The sequence below is a fragment of the Notothenia coriiceps genome, unplaced genomic scaffold (genome assembly GCF_000735185.1).
Source record: "Notothenia coriiceps isolate Sejong01 unplaced genomic scaffold, NC01 NC01_scaffold00037244, whole genome shotgun sequence".
In the NCBI taxonomy this organism is placed as follows: domain Eukaryota; kingdom Metazoa; phylum Chordata; class Actinopteri; order Perciformes; family Nototheniidae; genus Notothenia; species Notothenia coriiceps.
The window spans coordinates 20,269,250-20,287,307 of record NW_011369945.1 but is presented as its reverse complement, the minus strand read 5'-3'; the positions used below and the strand labels follow the sequence as shown (position 1 = coordinate 20,287,307).

The 18,058-nt window shown below is 41.5% G+C and overlaps 1 protein-coding gene across 1 annotated transcript in view; it reads right to left on the bottom strand.

Annotated features, from left to right (window-relative positions):
• Window positions 1-18,058, bottom strand: part of LOC104964947 (oxidation resistance protein 1-like) — a 199,812-nt gene that overhangs the window by 141,278 nt on the left and 40,476 nt on the right. Inside the window, 2 exon segments of the mRNA XM_010793861.1 lie at window positions 13,873-14,057; window positions 16,339-16,491. Of these exon segments, the coding sequence (XP_010792163.1) occupies window positions 13,873-14,057; window positions 16,339-16,491 (338 nt within the window).

Genomic DNA, 18,058 nt, shown 5'->3' with positions numbered 1-18,058 from the left:
TGTGTTGTACTCATCCTGTTACATGATACTGTGAAAGAAAGCAGAAGAGACTAACTCTACTGTGTGTAACAGACCGTGCTGCTTCCTGTTTAGGTGTTGTCCTGCAAGCATAGATGTAGATGTGCTGCATCCTGCCATTTCATCCCCGGAGGCCGTGTGCAAACTGTTCACGGTCATGATTCATTAGACCCTCCTGAATACCTCTCATGCTGACAGTGGAAAGAAAATTGCAATGTTATAACATTAAAAACAATATTTCTATTGATGAAAAGGTTAAGAAGTATTTGTAAATGTTTCATAAACAGTCTGGCTGATGCAATATTATTATTATTATTATTATTATTATTATTATTATAGATACACATTCATTGGTTTAGGGCAGTGGTCACCAACCAGTCGATCGCGATCGACCGTGTGGTGCGGGTAGATCGCGGACCGTTAACAAAAAAAGTAACAAAAGAAAGAAAAATAAAATTAAAATAATAATGTTTGAAAAATATGTTTTTAGATGTAAACATATCATCCACCACCCCGTTAGCAGGTGCCACTTGATTGACGTATATTTGAGACACCTCAATAATATAATACATTAACCGTGCTTTATGTGAACCTCATCATGACACAAGAGAGGACGGCAGGACTTGCAATTTCCTTCCCCGTTTTCAGGTGAAATGCAACAGAGGCAAGTCCACCAGACCAATCAAGAGAGTTGCATGGAAATACACCGGTGCTTGTTGTCATTCAAGCTCGGCTCTCTCTGTCGTGTGCGTGTGCGTGTGTGCGTGGTGCGTGTGCGCGTGTGTGGTGTGTGTGTGTGTGTGTGTGTGTGTGTGTGTTGTGTGGTGTGTGATGTGTGGTGTGTGTGTGTGCTGTGTTGGGCAATAGTGCCGCCATTTAGTGTGATAGAGATGAGAAGGCGCCGAGAGAGGGAGAGAGCGCGGGAAGAATAAAAAGAGGGAGAGAAGAGGGACGCAGGATGCTAGGCGGGGACGCAGTGATGCATAGCATCATTCTGGTTACACGGAGAGCGAGAGCGCGCACTATAGCTTGACATTACCAGTTACATAGATTACCAACAACTGCCGGGGGCTGTTTCCCCAACACACGCCTTGGAGGAGTAAACTGTTTATCCACTCTTGTTCAGCTGCCATATAGCTGATGGGGCTCGAGGTCAAGCCACTGGAAGGACACATGTAGAGTTCTCTATGATGTATGTAAGAAACGGTTTATGTACAAGCTAGAATAAATTAATTGAAGGTGTATCCAAAAGATTAGCCCGGGCACAGAAATCATCTCTTTCTAGTAATTGTAAATTCTATGAGACAAAACAGTCTAGTATCTAAACCACTCAGAGAGTCCACTATATTAGCCATCCTCATGAGGACCTACCACGTCTTGAGCAGAATAGAGCAGGTATGTATATTCCATACCAACTTGTTGACGAACAGCTCGCGCTGTCTAGTGTCTCTGAATATAGACAGCAGCAATAGCGCCAGTTTAGCACATGGGGCGAGAGCGAGACGTCATGATTTGTAAAATATCGCATAAAGAAAACGAAATCCGTTTACGGCAGTTCGTGTCTCATAATGGGTGCGCGACAGATGAATGGCCAATAGATCCTCTTATGTGCTTTAAGTGCACCAGACTTGATCGGGCTTTCCCTCTTCAATAATTTAAAAAAAAATCTCCCGGGGGAGCATCCCCCCGCGACCCCCCTAAGCTGCAGAACCCGACTAAAGCGAGCGCGTCCTGCGGATCGTGCGAGATTCGACGCTCGTCCTCACGCCTCTCACATCTCATCCTCTGCGCCCTCGGCTCCATCACCACTAAATGCGCTATTGCCACAACACAACACACACACACAAAACCACACACACACCACACACACTACACACACACACACCACACACACACACCGCACACGCACACTGCACACACGCACACGCACACGCACAGAGAGAGCCGAGCTTGAATGACACAAGCACACCGTGGTATTGTCCAAGGGGGGGCGGGGGGGGCGGGGCGGGGGGGGGAGGGGCGGTGCGCGCGCCGACGGGTCCGTCGCAACTGCGCATGAGCCACTGTGTCAGCGTGACTCCTGCGGCTCAGTTACGTCCATCTCACTGGACAAAGTGCGAGAACGCAGACATTTGGCCGACCTCTTCTCAATGGTCTATGAACGAAGGTTCACAAATATAAGCCACTCGAGTATATGTTACAATTACTCATTAGCCCTCTATAATTATGAGTGTCGGCAATATGCCGTCAATCAAGTGCGGCACCTCGCTCACGGGGCTGGTGGATGCGAATAAGGATGTCCATCAACATCAGATACAGTACAGAGAGACCTGAGACTCAATAGCGAGAGAGGCTCATAATCTTTCTTCTAGCTCCATATCTTTCCTCGTCAATATGTGTATGTGTAGAGCGTCCCGGATCCACGCACCATCCACCCTACCGGCCCGAGGTCTCGGTCGAGATTCCGACCTGTGGGCTTTGACAACATCCGGTGGTACACTGAGAATCTATGAGGGCGAGGCCGACTCTTATGAGCAAGCTCAAGTTAAGCCACGACCATCTTCGCTTAAGAAAGAGCTAGCAAAAGAAAGCAAATAACAAATTGGAAAAAGAAATCTTAACTTAACAATCAAGCCAGACTGATCTTAATGATACAGCATGACAAACTTAACATCCCATATCAATATGATAGCTATCTATTTCATCCATAGAATAACTTAAAATATTTACTATAAATTGTTATACAGTTTGCAATTTCAATTCGCACTTGTCAAGCATCGAGAAGGGGCTTCGTTACAGGGAAGTCAAGGAGATCATAAGACCAAACAGCGTGGACCCATAAGCACCATCCGATGGACCTGTCAATGCAGTCCACCAAAACAATCGCAGGCACAATTGCAAAGACACACAGCCCTACAGTCAAGTCACGTCTCACGGTCATGTTCCCAAGTGCTAGTCTCTTCGTGCTTTCTTTTCACATCCACTATCAGTATTAGCAAACATGAGAGCTGCACGTACAACCCACATACAGCCTCGCACATAACCAGACATGTCTATACACTTACGCTGATTCATTCAGACGCATATAATACTCATTACCAGCATTGAGAAAAGTTATACAAAATACAAATCGTTACGGGCGAGAGGATGCGCTATCTTTGCCATGTAACAATTTGCGCGGCAGTACCTCAGTTCAACCCTCCATCTATATGTTTTAGGTGCCGCCGCTAGTTTGGCTTCATTTCAATAGAGAGCCCTTTAGAAGGAGCCAAGAATTCACACGGTCACACGACACTGGTATTTATATATATTTTCATTGTTCTCTATACTGCCAATCTATCTGGATTTTTTTTCACTAAAACAGGGGAAGAAGTTGCTGCTTTGGCTCAACTTTGGTTGTACTGCACTGACCTGTATTATGGCCACTAGTTTTTTACCCCGCTTTTTTCAATATATCTTTTTTGTTTTAATAAAAATCTGTGTTTAAAAGTGGTATACCCAGAGAAATAGAAAATGGAAAGAACAATGATAATGCTATCTCTAGTCCAGTATTCGTTGTTGACTAATTCCTTAGATCATTTGCTAATTCTTTATCTATGGTTTACTTCTTTGTTCAAGAACAGGAAGATTAATTACAACCTGTATCCCGGATCGAGATGTCCAACGACAGCTCCTATTCCAGTGAAACAAGGCACTCCACTCACAATAGGGATCCTCTGCAACGCCAGAATAGTATTCAGAATTGGAGTCTACAGTGAAAATTAAGCCAGAGATAGAAGTCATATGGTGGACGAGAGAGCGAGACCGAGTACAGTAAAGCACCTATTGTCTTTCGACTTTCCTGTATGAAATGGTACCAAAAAGATGTTTGTAATAGTAATGAACATACACTTATAAACGAGGGAATTGTGTGTTTTGCGCTAATTGATATTGGTGGAGAATGCATTGATTAATGATGTGATGTGTTCCGATCACTATGAACTTGTCGGTGCCGAGGGCGCCGTACAGTGTTCCAATGGCTGACAACCATGAGGGAAATAAGACACACCGCGACATTAATCAACCCCCGTCAGGCCGCTATGGCACTCTAACGGAGCGGCGTCCAGGCTGCGCGCGCGAGCCGGCGAGAGCGCGAGCGCGCAACCCAGGGCACCGACGCCCAGCCCTGGCAGCAGCACTGGCCCACCAACACACCGGAGGCTGGATGTAAACACCAACGCGCATCTTGTGCGTGGATAGTGCGTGCTAAGTATATGGTGTTGCTGAAGGCGTGCACCGCTAACTTGATGTAAACTACAGGCCCAATAATCGGTTTGCTACTCGACTCGATTTAATTAGGATACCTGCCCGGGTAATAGTTTAAAGAAAGAGGGTTACATAGACGATGTAATTTGAGTGGCAGCAGATAGAACAATTACAGAAGCACAGCATTGAACTGTCGGGCTCACTATCGCGTGTCCTAATCCTTAAATAAGCGCATGCTGTACGCATTGCAGAGAGATCAAATAGAAAGCCCCAATGTCTTTAATCCTATGGAAAACAGCGAGCAAAATCCCACGTAAGCGACTATGATATCTTAAATACGGACACAGAAACGGACTAAACAAAATCTTCTAGAGTCGGCATAGGTGTGACAGCTTTAGCTTAGCTGACATTTAAAACCGTACACCCCATTACTATGCTATGACCCCGACACCTTGTAAAGCCGGTCGCTGGCCATGCTGGAACGCCGACTAACTCCCCTTTTTTCAGTAAATGTACAGTTCTCAACTGGGCCCCAGACCTTTTAGTGGGTTTCACTCTTTTAATACTTGTCGCTTCCATTCTGAAAGAAAAGAGGTGAAACGTGACGGCGCACGCTTCGTGTTGGCGACGTATGCAAGAGGCCAGAAGTTGTAAGTTCATTGAGGCCACCAGCCAAAAAAATGTGTTACTTCAGCAGTTTTTACGGCACATTTTTTTTTTTGACCTTGCAAAAATTATCTTTTTAAAATTGACCAAAACATCATATGTGTTATTCATTGGCACAATTCAACATGGGATCAAAGATAATCTTTCCTCTCTCCATTGACTTCATAAGCATACTTGTCCAAAATAAGGTCCGCATGGAAGCTCCCCGAGAAAGGGGAAGGGACTCGCCACCTCCTATGGCTCTGGCTGTTCAAACCACCATGCGTTGCATAAACTCTTTGTCCAGCCAGCTCAATTTGACAATGTCCCCTTAAAAAAAAAAAAAACACCCTTTATGGCAAAAAAACAACTTGGGGGTCCTGGGGGGAACTTGAATTCCTTTTCCTTCCAATCCAACACCCTCCCAATTATCTAAATATGTGTCTTGTGCCGAAACCGCCTATTAAAAAGGAAGGCCATCCACGCAAGGCCCTGTAAAACCAGTTGTCCTAATTTAACAAGGGGATGAGGAAATTTTGGAGAGAACAACAGTTTATACCCATTCATTTGTATCTTAAGAACCTGCGGTTTTTAGCCTGGGCACCTTCATAGGAAACAGTCCCAAAAGCAAGAACATGTTTCCACTTGGCTTAAGGGCTCCCCCATGTTGGTGGGTAAACCTAGCTTCTGTGGGCAAAAGAGGGGGGAAATTCGAAGCACATGGCCAGGGCCACATGGGTGAGGAATGCCCTGGCAAAAGCCAATCAGGGAACCAATTGGCTCACAATGGGTGACAGTCATGGCCCTACATGGGGATTTGGGCAAGGTTCCCAATAAACAGGAGGGTGGGTTGGGGAGGAGTGTGGGATGGTTAATGGTAAATAATAGTATCCAAAAAACGGGCCAAAAAAAAACTAAAAACACAAGTATGGGAAACAACAACAGGGACAACCGCGCATTCGGAGGAGGAGAGCCTCCTCGTTGCTGGGCTGGCAATGCTGTGTAGAATCTGTTTTCAACAATGCTATTTTAAAAGGAGGCCACGCAATCAGACTAGTCATCCCGGGAGCCATGACTCAGGGGGGGCCTGTGAATAAAGCTCTACAGTTCATAATGTGTTTAGTTAAAATAATGTTGATGTTGATCAGAGCAGAGAAGAGTCCAATGAAAAGCTAATGTAACTGCATCATGGGAAATGTTGGATTCTAATGGCTTGAAGGTTAACCGCTTGGAGACAGTAGGAATTTCCTAATTTTGGAAAAAGGTCTTTATTTTCTCATACTGCCCTGTGCTGGCAGCACCTCCTTTCACCCTCCTGTCCTGAAACCAGAGCCAAGTCTGCTCTGTTTGGTTAGCTGGTCACGCTCTGTGTGATTGATTAACCTAGCTTTTAATGGATGTCCCACCCCCTTAAACGTTCAAATTGTTGGAGTGCTACCCCCAGTAGCAATCACAGTGTTACATAGTTACTTTATTACAGAAGTAAACAAAGAGTCGAGAAGAGGCCGTTACATGCAGGGGGGAGAGAAAGCTGCCTCTAGAGGGAACTTTAGGATTGGCCTTTGCAGATCCATTGACATGGCACATAAACGAGTATAACAGGCAGTACAGGAAATGGAAAACCACGCAAAAAGCATAATGGGAGCTCTTTAAACCAGCATTTAAAGTAAAGTTCTAAAGTTTGTTTTTTCTTGGTTGACGCATGGCCTATAAAACAAATGTAGTGGAACTCTAGTTCTTCTTCATTCTGCACCGTCAACAACATCAGCCCGATGAAAGCAATTAAGTTTTCTGTACCTCCTTGCTAGATTATACTCATCCCTGGAGAGGACATTAGGCGNAAACAATACTTACATACTGTTGCAAGAAAAAGTATGTGAACCCTTTGGAATTACCTGGATTTCTGCATAAGTTGGTCATAAAATGGAGGAAGCCACTGCTGTCCAGCAGTGGCTTCCTCCATTTTATGACCAACTTATGCAGAAATCCAGGTAATTCCAAAGGGTTCACATACTTTTTCTTGCAACAGTATGTAAGTATTGTTTGCGGGGGCGCTTAATGCATTAGCGTTTTCTTAACTATTATTTAACAACATTTCAAAGATATGGCAACAGCGGCATTACGGGTTTACCATGTGTTAGACAATGGGTAACAGACTTTAAAATCTTATAGAGTGGCGAAGTCCCTCCCCTTCCGGGGGAGCTCCATGGGACCTTATTTCGGAAAAGTTATGTATTGAAGTCAATGGACAGAGAAAGAGTATCTTTCGATCCCGTTTGAATTGTGCCACGAATTACACATATGATGTTTGTCAATTTAAAAGATAATTTTGCAAGTCAAAAAGATTAAAATGTGTCGTAAAACTGTGAAGTAACACATTTTTTTGTGTGAAACGCTCAATNATAATAACCTAATAAAAGTAAATGTAACAACTACTACAGTGCAACAAAACAGGAAGATTAAATGTGGACTCTTAAACATAAGATCTCTAGCATCTAAAGCAATATTGGTAAATGATTTAATATCAGATTATAATATTGATATATGCTGTCTCACTGAAACTTGGTTGAGACATGAAGAATATGTCAGCATAAATGAGGCCACTAAGCTGTTAAAAGAAGTTTTTCCATTAATTAGCACTTCTTTATTAAATATTATGAATATGTCTTTATTATGAGGCTATGTTCCACAATCATTCAAAGTAGCAGTGATAAAACCGCTTCTTAAAAAAGCACAACCTCGATCCAGAGGNGAGGAGGCCATCTTGGTGACGTGTGTTGTTCTGCTAGACCGGAGATGTAGTTCATTGAGCGTTTCACACAAAAAAATGTGTTACTTCACAGTTTGTCGTAAAACTGTGAAGTAACACATTTTTTTGTGTGAAACGCTCAATGAACTACATCTCCGGTCTAGCAGAACAACACACGTCACCAAGATGGCCTCCTCTCCTCTGAGCGGTCATTTTAAAGAGTCCATTAATGATGACAGGAGGCACAGCAGCCCTCTGTCTGATGGACAGATGTGTTCATGACGACTTATATATTTACTAGGGCCGGGACTCGATTAAAAAAATTAATCTAATTAATTAGAGGTTTTGTAATTAATTAATCGAAATTAATCGCATTTTTAATGACATATAAATATTTGACCTGAGAACAGTGAGAAGATGTCAATAAAGTGTGCCGTCACACAGAGGTAATTTGAATTGCTTACCGAGGTCCAATGATCCCCAGTCAGGGCAACACATTCGGCTTTCTCCAATAAATTCTCTTTATCTTCCTTTTCATTGTCATAAAGCTGCTGGATTCTTTTTGTCAATGTCTTTCTGCATGGCAGCTCATATGTTGTGTCAGACGATGCAATCTGTAGTACCTTTTGCAGCCCCTTATCTTCTACCACTCCAAGTGGTCTACAGTCGAGTGCAATCCAGTGAGCTGGTTATTTTTTCAGACGTGGACTTAGCTATCCTGGCCCTGAAACCAGTCATCTGGTTGAGTGTGGGTTGGGTGTGGGNGAGGCTCAGTCATTGGTACACGTTTATTTATAAAGCCATGTTGGGTAAACTCCCGTATTATATCTGCTCTCTGATAACACAGAGAGTTGCAAGCAGCTATTGTCTGAGATCGCATGATGTAGTCTTGTTAGATGTGCCAAGAGCAAGGACTGTCTTAGGTAAGACAGCTTTTATGTGCGCAGCTCCACTTGCTTGGAACAGTCTACAGCTAAAATTGAAACTGAGCAATTTTATTCCTCTGAATGTTTTTAAAGCAAGTCTAAGTGAAATGCTCTTTGAAACTATGGGTATTTGTAAATGTTGATAAGTATGTAAATGTAGCTTGTAAATATGTTGTATGATATCTTCTATTGTTCTATGTTTCATGTGGAACCTAATTGCTGCAGGTCTCCCTTGAAAAAGAGATCTATGATCTCAAGGGACAATCTGGATAAATAAAGGTTTGAAATGAAATAAAGAAATATAAAAAAAGACTGTACTATAAGTAATGTGAGAAAATAACCCTGATGTTCACATTCCCCCCCTAACATAGTCTAAAATGATATCTATTGATATTTTCTTCCATTATCACTTCATGTATTTGACCCATAGAGCAAACATGAGAACAAGGCTCTATATAGAAAGCCTGATATAGAAGAATGTATATTTTAATGCTGTAATGGATGTTGGATTAAAAATGTTGGCTTTAATGGGTTTCAGAGATGACATTTGTATTCCTAATGGTCCAAGTGTCTGTATTTCGCCAAGACAGTTAATTACAGACTATTATACTGTATGAGCTAATGTTGAACTTTAAAGATAAAAAAAACAACTCAAAACCTTGCCCAAATATATGCCGTATGCATTGAAACAGCCCAAAGTAAATATGAAATAAATAAAAAGATCTCCATAGTGAGGCACAAGGGTTAAATCTTCTACAGAAAAGCCTTTGTTACAATTTGGGACCTTGGAGTGTAAAATAATTGGGAATTTATCAGAGGGTCTAATGAGAGATGCTATTAGGTTGCATTATGGGAAATGTATAATCTAGCATTTGAGAAGCTTGACCCTGGGTGTTTCTCAATGTCGAGTACGCTTGCTTGGTAGCACATGTCTTCCGAGCGTCTTGCTTCAGAAGCAAGCCAAGAATACTTCCTGGCATTTGGAAAACGAAGAGTGGAACAAGCGAGCAAGTGTGCAGGTGTGCGTCAAATGAGAGGCCCCACCTTACATTTTCCGCCAAAGATTTGGGGAAATGGGTCTGTGCGCAAAGCATTGTGGGGATTTTCAGACCGCGGAGTTACACATGTGCAGCCTCGAAATTTCTCCAAACGAAGTACGCCGGGCTCGGTAGAATTCCAAGTATGCTGGACATTGGAACCGTTCTTTGGCGGCACTCGATGCCTTGAATGCTTGAAATAGTGGCTCTGGAGCAGCTTTACTCGAGATTGCGAAACACCCTCAAACTGAGGATAAAAAGTCAGGGTCTCGGTCTGCTGCTTTGATTTGAACTGTCTTGTAGCCACATACATTTTTCACAAATGCATTATTAAAAGTGAGAACATTAAAAAAATGCATGCCCTTCTTTGCTAAAAGCTTTATAATAAAAATTGACGTGGTTTGTTTTTGCAGAACAATACAATTAAAGTCAAATCATTTCAGTCTAATTATAACAGTTGCTGATGCACAATATGCTGGAAAAACATCTGCTCCAATTCTGCCTATTGTTATTTCAAAAATGGTCCAACTATATAAAATACATTAAAAATAATAATAACTGCACAGTTTACAGATACTTCAGGAAAACATATATTACACGAGACAACATTTAAAACAATGCGTGACTAATTTAGTTATGACCAGAATTGGTTTAAGCCTAAACATGCATTAACAACGTTTTGAAATACAGAGAGCTGCCCTGATTTTCTTAGAACAGAATCATGCTTTACTGGTTTTGATTGCGATTTATGCGCACATCTAAAGGTTTGGGGCATATACGTAGTCTTTCACTGTGAAAACGTTTGCGTCAAGGTTCAGCAAACCACTTGTGCAGAACCGGAATGGTGACAAAAGACAGCAGAAGCCCAGCTGAACTGGTTAGATGAGCTCTTTTCAAAGTAATTATGGAAAATCAGTCATGCCGTTCCTGCAGCTCAGACTCTGACCAGAGCACGCACAGCCCAACACACTGGGCAGGACTCCAGCACTAGATAAGGCTTTAAAAGCATTCGCAGAACTCATGTCCCTATATGCATAAAGACTGTCGCACCAACTTTCTAAAGATAAGGATAACATTATGTTTTTGTTTCAACATTTTATAACGAGGGCTTCTAGATACGTGCATTTAAACACAGCAATACCCTAGAAAGCAATAGTTTGACAATTTTATACTCAACACTGTTACTGGGTTAGTGTTAAGCTAAAACAAAGCCGCTAAAGGCTAAAAAGATAATCAAACAAATATTTAGGTTTATTTAATTGTATGCACAAGTTTTTTTTCAAGTCAACACATGAACAAATAAGTGTTTCATGCTAAATAAAAAAAATATATATTTCTAGGAAATCTCTAATGCTTATTGCAACTATGGCAAAGTGATGTCACCCCATCAAAAGGCCCTTCACTGGGGTTACACGTAGCAGGTTGTGCTTGTACATGCATACTTTGCATTTTCTGACAATGCAGACTGTTGAAAAATAATTCAGAAATGTAAAGCTTTGAGAATGCCTTTCAACTGGGAGAAACCCACATTGAGTATAAAAGATCAGACGTTTCCTTGTTACCATCCTGCATCAGTTAATGTCCGTGCAGAAATCATAACTGAGGCTTAATGAGGGTTCAAAGACAAGCACACAGAATCACATTCACTTGTGACCCAACTATGTGCTTAGACAGCGAGAGAGAGTAAGAGGTGAAAGGATATGCGAGTGGAAAACTATATTCAAAGACACTCAAAAGATTCTAAATTTGAATTAAGGCATGTTATAAGGTAAAAAAGCAGAAGGACGAACTAAATCATATATCAAAATTCTGTCATGCAATAATAGTGTATTTGATTCTGCCTGTCCTGTAAAGTCTTTAGTGCCTTCGCCTTCGGTTTCATCTCTTCCGACTAGTGCCAACTTGACCTATGTGTGCAGTGACGTCTAGTATAGTCAGAATGTAGTCCAACTGATGTCAGACTTAAAGAGTCAGCATGGAGTCAGAATGAAGTCATCATAAGGCCTGCAAACACTGCTGTCCTTACTTTTACACTCCCTGTTCAGCTTAGTTAGACCTAAGTAGTTTGTTCAACACTCACACACGTGCAGCAGCAACGTCCTTCAATCTTAACACTTATATTGTTATTATTCGCATTTGTTGCTGAATACGGATTATTTTCTATCACATGACACAGCAGGGATAACTGGGCCTGCTCATTGTCCAGGACAATATCTGCTCCACATACAACACTCTTCCAGATAAATACCGAGCTGCTCAGACCCTAATACCACCAGAACAAACCGAAAACAATAACTTCATACGGTTCCACTTATACCAGACTAGATTTGTCCTTTCATATACTACAACAACAACAACAACAACAACAACGAAACAATTTAAACCAAGAAAAGAAAACCTCAGACAAATGTGTGGGAGGAAACAACAGTGAATCCTCTGAAGTGGCTGCTTCCTAGTGCATAAAGAGGTGAGCAATCACAACGTAGGAGGGTGAAGGCATACTTCATTAACCCTGCTGTAATTGCCGTTTCCTTTTTATTTCGGTATGTGGGGGGAAAATTAAAAAGAAAATTGCCTGATGCAATCTGACAGTGTGAGCACTAGACAATGACAGCGATTATCACAAGGTTGCTGCATTTCTGTGTGAGTGGGAGAAAGACTTTCAGAATTAATTTGTTGGGAAAGTATACAGCATTCTTAAAGAATGCATGTAAGAGTCAGTGTTTATATTACTTCGAAAACAACTTTTCTGCTGAGGCTGACCAGTCCAAACGGCCCAAAACACTTACATTAGGGTAAACACGATGCATTTTCAAAAACAATGAAAATATAAAAACACAAATGTCCCAAAACACATGCACACGAAGAGACATGTAGCGCGTTCACACCGCAGTACTTTTCCCACTTTAGTTCCGAAATGTCGCGTTCACACCAAAAAGAGCCGGAACTAAAATGAGTTCATCAGAACCTTTTTACCCCTTTTTCGTCCCTGCTAGAGAGCAGGGACTTTCTTGAGAGAAAAAGGTTCCTATGTCTGATTGGCTGGGCGGAATGCAAACCACGCCCCGTAAAACTGAAGCCGCCATTTTATTATCCTTGCATTAGCATTATTAGCATTAGCCCAGTGCACAAACGCAGAGAGACTAACTTATGGCAACACAAAAGAAAACATGGGAGCGGTGGAGATGAGGAGGTGTCGGCGTTCTGGTGATTTACTCGATTTACTAGTAGAAGCTGCTGAGAGTCCAAGCACTGAAGCCAGTCCCCAACTCCGGGGACTTCGGGTGGCAGTATACGCCGTGAAGTTGTTTGCGGCCTGCCAGTAAACCCAAGGGCAGAAGAAGAAGAAGTGAAGTCAGCGGCTTCATTTGCCTAATCCTCCCCCAGGGACTTGTTCCGGTGTGAACGCGATCTGTACTTAGTNAGACGAAGTGACGTCAGCGGCTTCTGCCTAATCCTCCCCCAGGGACTTATTCCGGTGTGAACGCGATCTGTACTTAGTTCATGAGAACTAAAGAGTTCTCATGAACTAAGTTCTGATGAACCTTTGTGGGAAAAGTACTGCGGTGTGAATGCGCCTATGTTCACCAACTTGACAACACATGCGCAGAATTTAGAATACATTCACCAACCTAATGAAGGACGCGCAGGGTTTACTAAAAGCGCTGCATAAACTAAACTTTGCAAGAAGCTCAAAATCAACAGAAATAGGGACACTAAAAAGTGATTCACGCAGCTGGGACCGGAGAGCTTGTCAACATTCAGGGATTATAAGGATGGCCAACTGTTTAATAACAGCGTTTTGTCAGTATATTTTAAATGACTAAGTTAGCTATGTGAGCTATCTAGCTTAAAGCAGATCTACAATGATACTGGAGGGTATCATACAATCACATTGTTAAAATAATCAAAGTAAACGCTCATTTTAGGTAAGTTTGAAGAGACAGTAACAGTTAGCGTTAGGTCCAACTTTATCATCTTTATCCTAACGTCAGCATGCGCTCCGGTCCCGGATGTGTGCATCACTTTTAAGGGTCCTCGTTTCCGCTGTATTTTGTGAGCCTTTTGCAGCGTTTTGTTTATGCATCACTTTTTTATAAATGCTGCGCATGTTTAGTTAAGTTTCTTTTTGCATTGTTTTTAAAAATGCAGCGTATTTCTCCTAATGGAAAAGGTTTTGAGCTTTGTAACGTGTTTGCACAGGTCGGCCACTGCACATTTCTGTACATATTGAACAACAACGTTTTCATACTCAGGCACAGCCTCTCTGATCTTGGGGTCGGTGATCTCCTTGCAGACGGCGACAGACTGCACTTCCTCCAGAGGACACATGATGCCGTACTCCTCGCACCCGTGGGCCTGAACCAGGGGATCCATCCGGTGGGGGTCGAACATGATGTTGTTGGGTGTCACCAGCAACACCCCGCTCACCGCACCCTGAGTCAACACAGGGAAAAAAGAGAGGGATGGGTGAGAACAAATGGGATCCATTATAACAGCTTAGAATGTTTATGTAGCACCAAAAGATGATCAAAAGCACCTCTGTCACATAAATCACTGAGAGGCAAATCAATTTGAGACCGCAAATGTCCTAAATCAAGTAGAAGGTATCGACTGCCAGCAGTGGACGCTTCAGAGCTTTCGTTTGGTACCTAGGAGTGAATCAGCAGTTCAATACCATGGATCTGTGTGTGTGTCTGCACACTCATGCACGTACACATGCTAAATCTGCAATCGCAAAATTAAACTTTATTCATAATGTCCAAAATATTTAATTTTATATTAAAGGTAGGGTAGGTAAGAATGGAAAAACTAGCTCGAGTGTGCTAGAATTTGAAAGTACGCAACTGGAAAAAAATCTGCCCCTTCCTTACAGAGCCCCTCCTCCAACACACACGAACGCACACATGACCAATGAGGGCACGAGATAAGTTTGTGCACAGATGGAAGGCTGACAGGCAGGTAGGCCATCCAGTTACTTTAGCCGGGTCGGCTCAGATGATTGGTCGTGCTTTTTACAGCGCCACGGCTTCCACAGATGACATTTTTAATATATTTATTGTCAAAGCATTTAATATATTCATTGCTATCGGGATGTTAAGAGCATTCCATGGAATATAACAAGCGTTTCTGAAGTGAATTACCTACCCTACATTTAAAGTGGCTTCACAGCCTGTACAGCATTCAAGACCCTCTGACGCTTGCATTAGACAAAGATAAACTCCCCAAAAAAAACACCAAATCACATTCAAAACCAGATTGACAAAAAAGCAGAAGTAACAAACAGATCTGGGAAAAACATTTAACTGTACTGAGGAGCATTTGAGATGCTGCATTTAGATAACTTGGTTAAAATTACTTTAAGGAGCTGCAGACTCCCTGGTTATAGGCCATCAGAACAACATTAAGTATACACAGCAGAATTAAACCGCCGTCAGCGGGAGAGATGCTTCTCTTCATGTGCCGCTCTACAGGGTCATTCATTTTGGCTCATCAGTGTTTGCTGGGCTCTAATTTTAACCTCCTTCCAGATTTCCTATATAACAAAATCAAAAACGCATCATTTTTATGAGACATGTGATTTTAACACATTTTGTTGTATTGATGTTCTCTTCCGCTGCCTTGTTTGTGTCTGCCTCAGGTAGTGATTTCATATATTGCAGGGAGAAAACACATAATTAGCAACAAACACAACAAGATTATTATGTTTTCATGTTACAAAATCCTCTAAAAAAAGGTTAACCTCAGGCAGCACAGTGTTCTGGATTCTCATCTGCTATAGTTGAGTACTCATGTATTATTGTGAGTGTCAATGACTGAATCTCAATAGAAGCACTTGCTCTTCTAAGGTATTGATGGTTTACAACACAGAAACACAAACAAAGTTTTATTTATGGGGGCATTTCTTTTCTTTTCATTTTAATTCCTATATCTATACAAAAGCCTTTTGAAATGTGAAGTGTGTCAAGTCCCTGCAGCTGGCAGCTGTTCTGTATGATTATAGAAGTAGTTTGATACCAATACAACCACTTGTTCCCTTTTTTACTCTTTTTTACGCTGTTCTGTATGATTATAGAAGTAGTTTGATACCAATACAACCACTTGTTCCCTTTTTTACTCCATCACTTTCAGCCAACATTTTTGCTTTCGTCTACAGCAGCTGTCTGTCACATGACCATCAGCCAATAGAAGGAACTTTACCAAGGGGCCATACTCATAACTGTTTGGATATTTTAAAAAGGGGCCCTATTTTGCTTTTTGGGTTTTTTTCCTCTCCTGTAATGTTCTATAGGTTTTCGTGCATTTAAAATAGTCTGCAAATGCTAAAATCCCTGTGTTCCCTCCCCCTCCCCCCACACTTGAAACGCCTGAAGTGGTCTCCGTATTCTTCCATAACATAGTGACATCACTATGTCACACTTGCGCTTCTATTGGCTAGCGCTTCAACACATTGTACGCGATAGGCTAGGGGGCAGGACATTTCTACATTTCTAAGTGGTTGACCAATCACAGCTGAGCCAGCCAGCTAACCAATCAGAGCAGACTGGGCTCTGGTTTCAGACAGAGGGTGAAAAGAGGTGCTGCAGCACAGGCAGCATGAGAAAAATAAAGAGCTTTTTGAACATTACAGCATGGAGACATGTCACAGTAGAGACACTACATACTGATATTAAACCTGAAAATGAGCATCATAGGGCCCCTTTAAGTTGGATCTCACCATTGCACCAGTGATGTACTTGCAGTTGATCTTGAGGAACTTCTCTGTGAGGGCCTCTTCCTCCTCGGAGGTGGATGAGACGCCTCTGGACTGGCGAAGGGCGGAGAACACGGGAGGGTGAGCGGGATCTGGTCTGGGGGGGCCATCGGAATCCTTTGGGATGGAACGGGAGGGGGTGTGGACACCATTTGTTAGTTCATACTGTAACATTAACCACTTTCTGTTCTTTAGGCTGAACAAGCTCTCCTTTCTCACAGCAAACTGAAAAGAGAACATTTGATAGTGTGGGGTTAAGTGATGAATCCACTTTATCCCAGTGCCTACACATCTATATGCATGCATCATGTCCAAATCTCTAAATAGCATTCAAGCAAACAGACTAAATAATAAGCACTGCCGAAACAACTAAGCTTGGTTCACTTGGTAATACACGCTGTAACTAATTTGTGTCTCATTTCATCAAACTAATGCGTTTGAGCCTCCAAATGTAGTGTCTATATATAAACAGATATTTTCTGCACAGCGGGACAATCGGGTTAAAAGCAACCCGATGAATGTGCCTCCTGTGTGTCTGTGCTTCACATGGGCAATTAGGTGAAAAACATTCATATGAGACCGAAGATTTAATTTAATTTAACTTGATGCCTGGTTAGTGTTATTTGGACTCAATGTGCCCTAGAATCAGGGGAGGGGTTTGAAGCTGTTGAGCCAGACTGAGGCACATTTTTATGTTTAAACATTTAAGCCCTACTTTTCTCTAAGAACAAACTGCTCATGATAACTAGTTACCATTGTTGATTCACTTTGATGCCAGAAACTGAAAATATTATTTAATATAAATATTCAAACATGAAATCATTTCTAATGATTGCTGCCATTTTATAATAGACGGATTATGACACAGTGGGGCTGCTGCACACACACGTTTGTGTTCATTTTGTGCCTCCGAGTTATTTTATTGACTTTCTAACTCTAACAAGGGGTCCAGGGGTGGATTCATACAGTAATCCATCATTGAAACAAACAAGCTAACTATCTATCACCTTCTGACTCTGGTTTGGGGTCGGTATTTAAGCAGAAGCAGTTTATACACTAACAAGCATCTGTCTAAGTTTGTGTGAGTGAGTGCATTGGTGTATTCTTCATGCATATGGACACATCGACTAGGAGAATCCACAGAAAAAATAGCCTTAAATAATAATTAAAAAAAACCTGTGTGCCTAAATATGCAAGCATTGTATACTTTTTTAAACAAATATATATAAATGTTTTGAATGTAATGATGACAGCAACACTGTGAAATAATAATATTAAAAGATCATTTAAATGTTATGCTGATATGAGAATGATTTTTATATTTTTGACATTGGAGAAAAAGCCTATCAAACATGTGGCTTTGCCCAGAAATTCTATATTATAGATGAAAATGTTTAACTTAAATATTATTATTACTATACTATATACTATACTATACTATTTATGTTTCTCTTTTTCCTACAACTTTATTATTATCATTTATAATAATTATTGTATTTTATTAGATGTGTTTCTTGATTTTTAACAAATTCAATAATGTATATATGTAAATATAAGGGTTAATGTAATTGATTAGTAATTCTGTACTTTGGATGAGTCTGTGTTTCGCCAAAAACATGGGGGGTGTGTGTTATAGGGCGTCTTTTGAACCACATCTGTGCTTTATTGCATTTTATATCACTTT